The 12,373-nt window shown below is 40.6% G+C and overlaps 1 protein-coding gene across 10 annotated transcripts in view; it reads right to left on the bottom strand.

Moving 5' to 3' along the window:
• The window catches only part of MARK1 (microtubule affinity regulating kinase 1), a 104,426-nt gene that overhangs the window by 29,654 nt on the left and 62,399 nt on the right, over window positions 1–12,373 (bottom strand). For all 10 annotated transcript variants that reach the window (XM_061625159.1, XM_061625153.1, XM_061625160.1 and 7 more), the window contains exons 7-9: window positions 11,750–11,806; window positions 7,081–7,317; window positions 6,877–6,996 (exon numbers count right to left, since the gene is read on the bottom strand). In XM_061625159.1, coding sequence (XP_061481143.1) covers window positions 6,877–6,996; window positions 7,081–7,317; window positions 11,750–11,806 — 414 coding nt within the window. The remainder of the gene's footprint in view (window positions 1–6,876; window positions 6,997–7,080; window positions 7,318–11,749; window positions 11,807–12,373) is intronic.

The following is a 12,373-nucleotide window of genomic DNA, read 5'->3' on the forward strand; positions in this document are numbered from 1 at the left end:
TAAAGTAAACAAATGATAAAAGATGGCACTGTATCCCCAAATATGAGCTTTCTTTCACATTCGTATGAATGAGTGAAAGCTACAGGAAATAAAGACATATTTTGATAATTGATTCACTTCTGTACTGACATCCGTTGTTCTTTGATACTCAAGAAAAAACAGAAGTTCTGCGACACCTTATAGAGGAACCATTCATAGATTTTGCAGGCTGTGACTTTTGTCTGCATATGTCCCCACCACCATAGTCAGTATCCCTCTAAAGCACTGCAGCACTCCTGCTTTTGACCAATGTCTACTACAGAATGTTATTTTAATGGGTCAGAATAGGAACAGAAGGCATCAACTTCCAACATTTTAATTATTTTAAAAAATACATTTTCCTTCCCCAAGCATATGAACTTCAGGAGGAAATATTACTGAATGTTTTGCCTGACCACTTCTGTGTAGCAATATTACAAACTTCCATTTAAAAACTGCACAGCTGAAGAATTCAGACTAAACTGAAAGAAAATTTCAAGATCTTTTCACTGTTGTGCTTTCAAAATTCCTCAGGGATATTTCAGTTCCTCCCCTTAAATGTATGAAGCAAAATGTATATGAAGTGTGGGGTAACTTTATGCTCCCGAAGCAACACATGAATTAAGAATATTACACTGTGGTCTGTTTAACTTTAGCTATGCAAAAGTTGGTACTGAAAGATAGATTGTAGAAATTGCATTTTGCTGCAGAAAGGTCCAAGATGATTTCACTCTGCCAACATTAAAGCACTAACAAAGCTCGTAACAAAATTTATAAATTTCAAGTTATAATATGAAATGTAACATTGTGGTGCTGTTTTAGTCAAACAGATGCCAGCCGAAATCATGACTTAGGAAGATCAGACAAAGTACTCAGAAGCACCAGCTTTTTCATATCATTTATTCTGTCACACTACCCATATACAGCATAGCACTCCTCACAATTACTGAACAGTAATTTGCAATGGTATTCACCCTACTAGACAATTGCCCAGTGTTTCATAGGAAGACAGGCATAGCCTCTCTCTGCTACAGCATTCACACACTATGCCTGGAACACAATGTCCTGGCAGAACCCATTTTTGAACCAGCAACAGAAAATTCTTTTAGGGCTGTTAACAGTGAAACAGTATTAATCCAGACAGAAGGAAATAAACTATTCGCAAACATTGATGAAAAGTCAGCATAGTGCATCTGAGATTTTATCAACCACTGGCCATACAATTAAAGTCTATCTTTACAGTTGTAAAGTCTAGAAGCTTGGTGACAACACCTCTACCCTTGAATTTCTTAGGATTGTACATTGTTCTACCAATTTGTGTCTGTGCTACTTACGTATAAAAAGGTAAAGGTAAAGGTGTCCCCACACTTATAGTGCGAGTCGTTTCTGACTCTTAGGGTGACGTCTTGCGATGTTTACTAGGCAGACCGTATATATGGGGTGGGATTGCCAGTTCCTTCCCTGGCTGTTCTTTACCCCCCAGCATATGCCGAGTACTCATTTTACCGACCACGGATGGATGGAAGGCTGAGTGGACCTCGACCCCTTTTACCGGAGATTCGACTTCCTCCTTCCGTTGGAATCAAACTCCGGCCGTGAGCAGAGCTTCGGCTGCGTTACCGCTGCTTACCACTCTGCGCCACGGAGGGTCTTTACTTAGATATAAACACAGCAAAATAACTCAGGCCTAAACATAAACATTACATTTTTAGAAAGCAGTATCCTTTGGACTTATCCATTTCAAAGTTTGTTATGTGAATATTAACATCCTTGAGTTGACCTCTTATGATCCTAATTATGCCATCCTAGTGCTACACACCAGTGAAGCATAAACTACTCATACCCACATTCCATTGGCAAGCTACCAAACACAAAATTATTCGGTACACAGTCACAGCTGATCAGGGGTATATTTCCCAGGTAGTGCTCAAGTTATCTATGTCAGAAAGTGATTAAATGAGATTAATTTGGTGGAACATCATCTCCAGCTGCAAACGCAAACCTATGAAGATTAAAGAAAGGTCACTGATGACTAATACACATTGTACTTCTGAAACCATTTTATCATCTGCTGTACTTTTATTGGGTATTAACAAGCAGTAAATCTTTTCTGGATGCAAAGCCCGTCTAGATGACTGAGTGCTTCACCTAGCTGGAATTACTACATAATCAAAATATTTTACTCAAATGCAGCTCATCAACTACCATAGCAAATGGGAAGTAGCTACTCATATGGAAATGGCTTCTTTTAAAACTCAGCGGTCTTTATAAAAGCAGGTGAACCTTTGGTTTTTGAGAACAGTTAACGTTTCCAACACAAAACACACTAACCTTATCTGTTAAGTTTCATACAAGTGACAAGCACACTATAACAAAATAATTTTTAGCAGAAGCATGATTAATTTAGCATTCATTTCCTTTTTGGAAAGGAATGATAAAACATGGCTACATAAAAAAACAACACCCAGTTAATTCATTGTTTCAAATGCTAGACAGGATTTCATATTTTTGTTTGCACAATACTGAATACCTGAGAAGATTTCATATTTCAGTTGTTAAAAATGATCTTACTATTCTTGCTTTGCTCCAGTACTAAAGACCTGTTTGTTTAATCATATGCTGTTTGCTTTTTCAGGTTAATATTCTGTCACACTATTTAAATCCCAATGCTAAACACATTACTAGAGCTTTCACCAGATTAAAGAAATCTTAATCAAACAGTTGTATAAATTTGTCAATCAATAAAAATCTGCATAAATTTGCAAATAAAAAACTACCATAACTCTTATAGCATTTCTGTAGATTATGCACACCCTTTCACAGAAGGCAGCATCTTAGAAGAGGAATTCTTCCATGCATGTAAGATGACCTCAGGTGGGACTTGACCTCCACCTTGTGGCTGAAGGCAGAAAAGAAGCTTGCTGATGGGCTGGCAGGGGGGACAGCGTACAAGTAATACTGAACAGTACAAACGGAGGAAGGACAAGGAAGAACAACAAGGCCAGCTGAACAGGGAGGCGGGGAATGCTGGGGCAGGGATACTGACGACAAAGGCTGCAGCTGGAGTGGGAATTTTGGAGGCAACCCCCCCGAATCTAATAGTGGGGTCTTATTCTCCACAGGGAAAGGAAACGAAAAGGCAGTAGTGGATACACAGCAGGAAGAAAAGGCTAAGAAATAAACAGACAAAGGTTTTGTGTTTTGTTCTGTTTTGAGAAAAAACATATTGATGAATGAAGAAGATAAGCACCAGGAATTAGTTGAGATGAATGGTAAGATAAATCACACTGAAATAACTCTTATGATACAGGCCTGATCCAGCAGAAAGTATGCAGAGAACGCAAACCAAACCACACTTGGTGAAGGCAAAAAGAACTGATCCCTGTGTGTAAGGGGAGACTAGAAGACTCTGCAAAATCGAACAATGCATTTTCTGCCTTCAACCACAAGGTGGAGCTCAAGTCCCACCTGAGATCATCTTTACAGGCATGTAGAAGATCATTTCATGGTAAAACCAAATGTCTCTTCTCTTTTATGAGAGAAATGGGAATTCATCTTCTAAGACGGTGCTTGCTACCATGGTTTTCCTAAGTTCTTGCATGAGTTAACTTTTTGAAAAATAAATCTGCTGCCCAAACAATCAGGGGCATCAGTTTTGATTTAAAAAAAGCTTCTTTTTACATTGATTAATTGACTACAACCTTATGCTTTCAGAAAAGAGCAACCAAGATGATCAGGGGGCTGGAGCAACTCCTATGTGGAAAGGTTATAACATTTGGGGCCTTTTTAGCTTAAAAAAGCCAAAAAAAGTTGTATGGGGACATGAGATATTTATAAGATTATGCAGGATGTGGAGAAAGTAGATAGAGAGAAGTTTCTCTCTCTCTCAAAATATTAGAACCCAGTGTCATCCAATAAAGCTGAAGGCTGGAAGATTCTGGACAGACACAATATAGTACTCCTCCACACACAGTGCATAGTTATGGAATTGGCTCCTATAAGGTGTAACGATGTCCACCAACTTGGATGGCTTTAAAATAGAATTAGAGAAATTCATGAAGGATGAGGCTGTTGATCCTTCATGAATTTCTCTAAGTCTATTTTAAAGCCATCCAGGTTGGTGGACATCACTTCACCTTATAGGAGCCAATTCCATAACTATGCACTGTGTGTGAAGGAGTACTATATTGTGTCTGTCCAGAATCTTCCAGCCGGCTATTGATCCCCCTTTAGGATGCACACCTTAATGTGGTGAAGGGGTTTGAGAGTGTTGAAGAAGCTGAGAGCAATGCCGTCAGGAGTCTAGACCAAGAGGCTAGACTCCTAGCAGGGGCACCCAAAGTGGAATGACAAAAATTGAGATACCAGATTAAGATGCATCCAAACTCAGAGGAAGGCAATGATAAACCACCTCTGAATACCTCTTACCATGAAAACCCTATGAACAGAATATCCAAAACGCAACACAAGATAGTGCTGGAAGATGAGACCCCCAGGTCAGAAGACACTCACCGAGCTACTGGGGAAGGACAAAGGACAAGTACGAGTAGCGCTGTGACTAATGACGTAGCTGGGTCACAGCCAAAAGGAAGCCCAGAGGCTGATGTGCACAGATGCGAAAGGAGAGTCTGGAGTTGTACGATGCACACAATAGGAACATGGAATGTGAGAACCATGAACCAGGGAAAGTTAGAAATTGTCAAGCAAGAAATGGAACGCATCAACATTACAATACTTGGTGTGAGTGAATTAAAATGGATGGGAATGGGACATTTTCAATCAGACAACTTGTCAAGAAATATGGAAAATCAAACAATGGTCCACAGACTGGAAGCATTCAATATATATTCCAATTCCAAAGAAAGGGGATCCCAGGGAATGCAGTAATAATCGAACTATTGCCTTAATATCCTATGCAAGTAAAGTAATGCTCAAGAATCTACAACAAAGGCTCTTACCATATATGGAGTGAGAAATGCCAGACATCCAAGCTGGATTTAGAAAGGGAAGAGGCACCAGAGATCATATCGCAAACATACGTTAGAAAGGAGCAAGGAATTTCAGAAGAAAATCACCCTGTGCTTTATAGATTAGAACAAAGCCTTTGACTATGTAGATCATGAAAAACTATGGAATACTTTAAAAGAAATGGGGGTGCCACAGCATCTGATTGTCCTGATGTACAACCTATACACTGGACAAGAGGCTACTGTAAAGACAGAATATGGAGAAACAGACTGGTTCCCAATCTGAAAGGGTGTGAGACAGGGGTGTATTTTATCACCCTATTTGTTTAATCTGTACGCAGAACATATCATACAGAAAGCAGGATTGGACCAAGATGAAGGAGGTGTGAAAACTTGAGGGAGAAATATCAATAATTTAAGATATGCAGACGATACCATACTACTAGCAGAAACCAGTAATGATTTGAAACAAATGCTGATGAAAGTAAAGAGGAAAGCACAAAAGCAGGACTACAGCTGAACATCAAAGAGACTAAAGTAATGACAACAGAAGATTTATGTAACTTTAAAGTTGACAATGAGGACATTGAACTTGTCAAGGATTATCAATACCTCGGCACAGTCATTAACCAAAATGGAGACAATAGTCAAGAAATCAGAAGAAGGCTAAGACTGGGGAGGGCAGCTATGAGAGAACTAAAAAGATCCTCAAATGCAAAGATGTATCACTGAACACCAAAGTCAGGATCATTCAGATCATGATATTCCCGATCTCTATGTATGGATGTGAAAGTTGGACAGTGAAAAAAGTAGATAAGAGAAAAATCAACTCATTTGCAATGTGGTGTTGGAGGAGAGCTTTGTGCATACCATGGACTGTGAAAAAGACAAATAATTGGGTGTTAGAACAAATTAAACCAGAACTATCACTAGAAGCTAAAATGATGAAACTGAGGTTATCATACTTTGGACACATCATGAGAAGACATGATTCACTAGAAAAGACCATAATGCTGGGAAAAACAGAAGGAAGTAGAAAAAGAGGAAGGCCAAACAAGAGATGGACTGATTCCATAAAGGAAGCCACAGACCTGAACTTGCAGGATCTGAGCAGGGTGGTTCATGACAGATGCTCTTGGAGGTCGCTGATTCATGGGGTCGCCATAAGTCGTGGTCAACTTGAAGGCACATAACAACAACAAGGCTGTTGATGGCTACTAGCCATGTTGGCTATATTCTACCACTATTGGAGGCAGTATGTCTCTGTATACCAGTCGCTAAGAATCAGAAGTGATGAGAGTGCTAGTGTACTTAGGTTCTGCTTGGCAGCTTTCCAGAAGCGTATGGCTAGCCACTGTGAGAACAGAATGCTGGACTAAAACGTCCTTTGGCCTGATCTTGCAGGGCTCTTCTTATCTATTCATTAGCCAAAAGACCTTTCAAACCCAATGAACTTCATCTGACAACTCTACTTCACATATTACAAAACACCCACATGGAAGACTGTTGATTGGTAGGAACTAGTAACAAGTAACCTGCATTTAGACTGGCATTATCTGTGACAACTGTTCACTGTTAACCTGGATGCATATACTCAGGAAGAAACCCTACATGTTTGATCGTAACACACAATGAAAACCAAGTTGTATTTTATTTCCTCCAAAAAAAGTACCTGTCATTGGGAAGATCTTTTAACCTTTTTAAAAAAATATTTAATTTAACAATGTACTAGGAACCATTAAAAGCTTTTTTAACAAGAAAAAAGAATTTAAAAATAAATTTGTGGTAGCAAATTTGGGAGTGATGTATCAGGAAGAAAAGTAGGAGAAGGCTATTCCTTATGGGTTTTAAGTTATTCCATTGAAATTTACAAAAAGATCATATTACTTACTTCTAAACTCCCTCTCTTGATTGGATTCAATACAAGTAGTTTTTTCAGTAGATTCTCACAGTCTGTGGACATATAGAATGGTATCCGGTACTTCCCTCGTAACACTCGCTCTCTCAGTTCCTTTAGAAAAACCAAAGAAGAACATCTACTATTGAGACAGAAAATTTGAAGACTAGACTTTGCTATTTCAAATCTCAACTGTACCTTTAAATTCTGACCATCAAATGGCAACGATCCACTGACTAGAGTGTAAAGAATGACTCCAAGACTCCAGACATCCACTTCTGGGCCATCATATTTCTTTCCTTGGAAAAGTTCAGGGGCAGCATATGGGGGACTTCCACAAAAAGTGTCCAATTTGTTGCCAATAGTAAATTCATTGCTAAAACCAAAATCTGCAATTTTAATGTTCATGTCTCCATCAAGAAGAAGGTTTTCTGCCTAAACAAAAAAAACCCACCAAAATTTTAAAGATAAATATCACCACATAAAAGTTCACCATAACTTCATTATGAGAAGAGCTATTCATTGTACAGAGCTATGTGCTTTGCTGTATGTTACAGCAGAACAAACAATCGCAAGTACTGAAAATCCAGAACATTCTAGAATGAGAATTGTCTAAAAGATGAGATCTAAAATGTGTCCATTCATTTATTTCACTTATTTATTTAAAATATTTCTATCCCACCCTTCTACCCTACAATAGGGCACTCAGGGGGGTACAATAAAATTGCATACGTATATAATAAAATACACAATAAAAACACAAACATTACAGTAAATTAAAATGCATAAAATACCATTAAAATACATAATATGCATTATGCATACACATACACACACATATAAACATACATACATGTACGTATATATGTGCATACACATTTGAGGGAGTGAGAATAAAAGAACTTAAAAGATAAAAATAAAAGCTAAAAAACTTTAAACAGTGTCAGGCTGACCTGTCAGTCCCAACCAAAAGCTCTCCGGAACAAGATAGTTTTGACCAGTTTCCAGAAAACCATCAGGGAGGGAGCAAAGCGGGTTTCTTGGGGCAGGGAATTCCAAAGTCTGGGAGCCACAATTGAAAAGGCTCTCTCTCGCATGTCTGTCAATCTAACTTCTTTCATTCCAGGCATGCAGAGGAGACCAGAGGCAGATGATCTTAAATCCAGGGTAGGAACATATGGCGTAAGCAGTCCCTTAAGTACACTGGTCCCAGGCTGTATAGGGCTTTAAAGGTCAAAACCAGCAAAAATTGGGCTTGGAAACAAATTGGGAGCCAGTGGAGTCGATAAAGCACAAAGGGGACATGCTCCCTGCACCGTGCTCGTTAACATTCTGCTGCATTTTGGACCAACTGTAGTTTCCGAATCAGTTTCAAAGGCAGCCCCATGCAGAGTGTGTTACAGTAATCAAGCCTTAATGTCATTAATGCGCGTGTCACTGTGGCCAAGTCAGCTGCTTCCAGGAACGGATGCAGCTGGTAGACCATTTTGAGATGGCCAAAAGCACCCCTGGCTACCACAGCCACCTGATATTCAAGCAGCAGGGCAGGATCCAGAAGAACTCCCAATCTGCAGACCTGCTCTTTCAAGGGGAGTGCAACCCCATCCAAAACAGGTTGCAACCCTATCCCTGGGGCAGATTTCCCTATGGCCAGCAACACTTCCATCTTGTCTGGATTACGTTTCAGTTTGTTAGCCCACATCCAGCCCTTCAGAACCTCCAGGCACCAATTTAGGACGAGCACTCCCACCCTACCATCAGATGGAAGGGAGATAAAGTTGAGTGTCACCAGTATATTGATGACATTGCACTCCATTTTGAGATGGGCAGAAGCACCCCTGGCTGCCACAGCCACCTGATATTCAAGCAGCAGGGCAGGATCCAGAAGAACTCCCAAACTGCGTACCTGCTCCTTCAAGGGGAGTGCAACCCCATCCAAAACAGGTTGCAACCCTATCCCTGGGGCAGTTTTTCCCTTGACACTTCTGTCTTGTCTGGATTAAGTTTCAGTTTGTTCGCCCACATCCAGCCCTTCACAGCCTCCAGGCACTGGTTTAGGACGAGCATTCCCACCCTGCCATCAGATGGAAGGGAGAGATAGAGTTGAGTGTCATCAGCATATTGATGGCATTGCACTCCAAATCTCCAGATGACCTCTCCCAGCGGTTTCATATAAATGTTAAAGAGCATGGGAGACAAAATGGAACTCTGCGGTACCCCATAGGCCAACAGCCAGGGGGTTGAGCAGTAGTCTCCCAGCACCACTTTTTGGGTCCTGTCCATCAGGTAAGAACGGAGCCACTGTAAAACAGTGCCTCCTAGACCCATCCCAGCAAGACGGCTCAGAAGGATACCATGATCGATGGTATCAAAGGCTGCCGAGAGGTCCAGCAGCACCAACAGGGATGCACTCCACATGTCTGATGCCCGGCATAGGTCATCGAGCAGGGCAACCAGTCCCTGTCCCATGACCAGGCCTGAAGCCTGATTGAAAAGGGTCTAGATAATCCAATTTGTCCAGGAAGACTTGTTGAGCCGCCGCCACCCTCTCAATCACCTTGCCAAGAAAGGGGAGATTAGAGACTGGGCGGAAGTTATTAAGATCTGCAGGATCTAATGAAGGCTTTTTAAACAAAGGTCTAACCACAGCCTCCTTCAACAATGTTGGCATAGAGCCTTCCCTTAGGGAGGTGTTAATCAGATATGTCAACCAACCAGCTACTCCCAATCTGGCGGATTTAATTAACCAGGACGGGCAAGGATCAAGTGAGCAGGCAGTGGCCCTCATTTCTCCCAGAATCCTGTCCACATCCTCAGGCTTTACAAGCTGAAAAGTACCCATGGAAAAATGACCAGAGGGAGCAACGGGGACATCTGGCACAACTAATCAACGAGGAGTCCAAGTCAAACCGAATGCGAGCAATTTTATCAGCGAAGTGCCTCGCAAACATGTCACAGTGAGCAACTGATGGTTCAGAGTCTGGTGTCGGGCCAGAGCCCAAAAGACCCCGGACCACCTGAAAAAGCATCGCCAGACGGCACTGGGTAGACGCAATAGTGGCAGAGAAATAAGCTTCACTGCCACATGGTAGGCTGAAAAATAAGCTCTAATGAGTGTTTGGTCAAAGACAGATTGAGTTTTTCTCCCTTGTCGCTCTAGCCGTCATCCCTTCCATTTCATCAGGTCCAAGGTTTGAGTAAATCAAGGTGTATTACGGGCCTTCCCTAGTGGGAGAGGGTGCTCTGGAGCGATAGTGTCATGGTAAGAAGAAGGCTGGATTTTTTTATTGTATTAATTTTGTAAGATTTTCTTTAGCTGATGGCATGATTGTGATCTTACATCCCACTGCCATCAGTAAGACTTGTGTAGAAATATCGGACACACAGTGCAGCCCTAGCCATGTCTACTCAGAAGTATGTTCCATTCGCTTTATGAGCCTTTCTCCCAGATAAGTGTGTATAGGACTGCAACCTAAATAATTGCAGAGATAATGCTGTCCTGGATCTTTGGGGATGGTGGAATAAAAATCTAAATACAATTAAACTAATGATTTGACTCTGTTTAGGAATTAAAAGGATGCAGACAAAAAAATGAAAACTTATCCAGTGATTCCTATATGAAACTGAGAACCAGGTTTTTCTAACTTTCTTTCTCACTTGCCCTTCTTCAATTGATTCTAGATAATGAAACAGAGAATTAGGTCTAATTGCATCTTTAACAATTATACCATAAGGTTACTGTCGGTTCCAAAGGTTTGCTGCTTTAATTTAATTTAAAATGTGCACTCCTCTAGATTCAGACTTTCTTGCTTAACGCTGTTTCAGTGAATCTCATTGTTCCTCAATCATATAAAGTACTTTAGCACTGGATACCTCACAGTGACTTCTGTCTCAAAAGGTTCACATGGATGGGGCATAGTCAAAGGCAGAGAGATGGACAGCTTTAAAAGAACTAAAACCTTGAAGCAGATGCTATGCATGACACAGAGCTTGTGCAGATGCTTCAGGTTCACTTTGATGGAAGACAAAAATGAATTTGGCAGTGACCTTTTGGAATCAGCTGAGGAGGGGAGATATAGCAGAACAGAGGGCTAGGAAAGCAGATGCTATATGATGTTACAATGAGAAATGAGAACAGCTTTTGCATCGGAAACAAAAAAAGAACTGGACAGACTTTAGAGAATTTTTAACAGAAGTGGTAACTCTTCAATCCTGATCTACTTACAAAGAAACAATTGCTTTAAATGTACAGATGTGCATTCACACACACATACGATTATCAAAATAGGCATGTCAATAATATTTGAATTTTATTTATTATTTGATTTATATCCCGCCCTTCCTCCCAGCAGGAGCCCAGGGCGGCAAATTTCATAGCTGCTAACCAGTATCTGCAATCATGAGCAGAATCAGATTTGCTAATATGGTTAGCAAAAACACCTGTGCAAATGTAACAGATATGAAGATTAGCACAAAAAATAAAGCGGAGGGAGGGAATCATATGCCAGAGGGAAGAAAACAGTACATGAGCCAAAGGATTTCTTATGGCTTAGAATAAGAGGAGGAGTAGAGCACAAAGCTACAAGGCAGGCCCAATCTCCTAAGCACAATCAGGAGAAGCGGCAGCATGACAACTGTGCTGAATCATAATGGGATGATATTAACGCTTCCTTGGATTGCAGACTAGGAGACTTGGTCAGAGGGCCCCACAATTTCTTGGGGGAAGAAAGGAGTCCTTGTGACTTACAGGCCTGACACTGGGAGACTAATCAGCAATTTATTGCAAACTTACAAAGCGGGCAGAAAGAGCACATAAATTGTTCTGTTCCAATAGTTTCAATTCTTAAAGGATGAGAAATGAGCATACCTTGAGATCACGATGAACAATACACTTTTGATGACAGTACTGCACAGCAGACACAATCTGAAATACCACCATAATTATTAGCAAAAAAACATTTAAAAACTCCAATATTTAACATTTAAAGAGTATTGTAGATCAAACAATGCACATTATTTTGTTGTAACCCTTGCAATAACCCATATGGTTGTTACAGTGTTATTACCTATTGCAGGTGGGGTACTATGGTAGAGAGATAATAGCTTGTCTAAGGCCACCTAATGAGTTCTAGACAGAGAAAAGATTCCAGGCAGAAATTCCCTGCTTCATCGTGGTTCAGTCTCTTAGCCACTACATTACATTAGCTCCCACTTGCTTAAGACAATGCATTGGAAAGCATTACATAGGGCCAGATTACATACAACATTTATCACATAGCTAGTCCTTGACTGCAAGCTTACTTTCCACAAATTACCAATGAAGTGGATCAGATCCAGATCAGGACCCTGGCATGAGGGTGGCTAGGAGGAAATAAGAAAGCTAAGTGGGCCATTTCACACAATACCTAATGTGGATGGAGTCTCCGTTTCCTATTCCCGAGCTTAGTTCTCAACATCAGAACAGTTTTAATTGAAGACAAGAGTTCACTTT

Source organism: Rhineura floridana, chromosome 4 (genome assembly GCF_030035675.1).
Source record: "Rhineura floridana isolate rRhiFlo1 chromosome 4, rRhiFlo1.hap2, whole genome shotgun sequence".
Classification (NCBI taxonomy): Eukaryota; Metazoa; Chordata; class Lepidosauria; order Squamata; family Rhineuridae; genus Rhineura; species Rhineura floridana.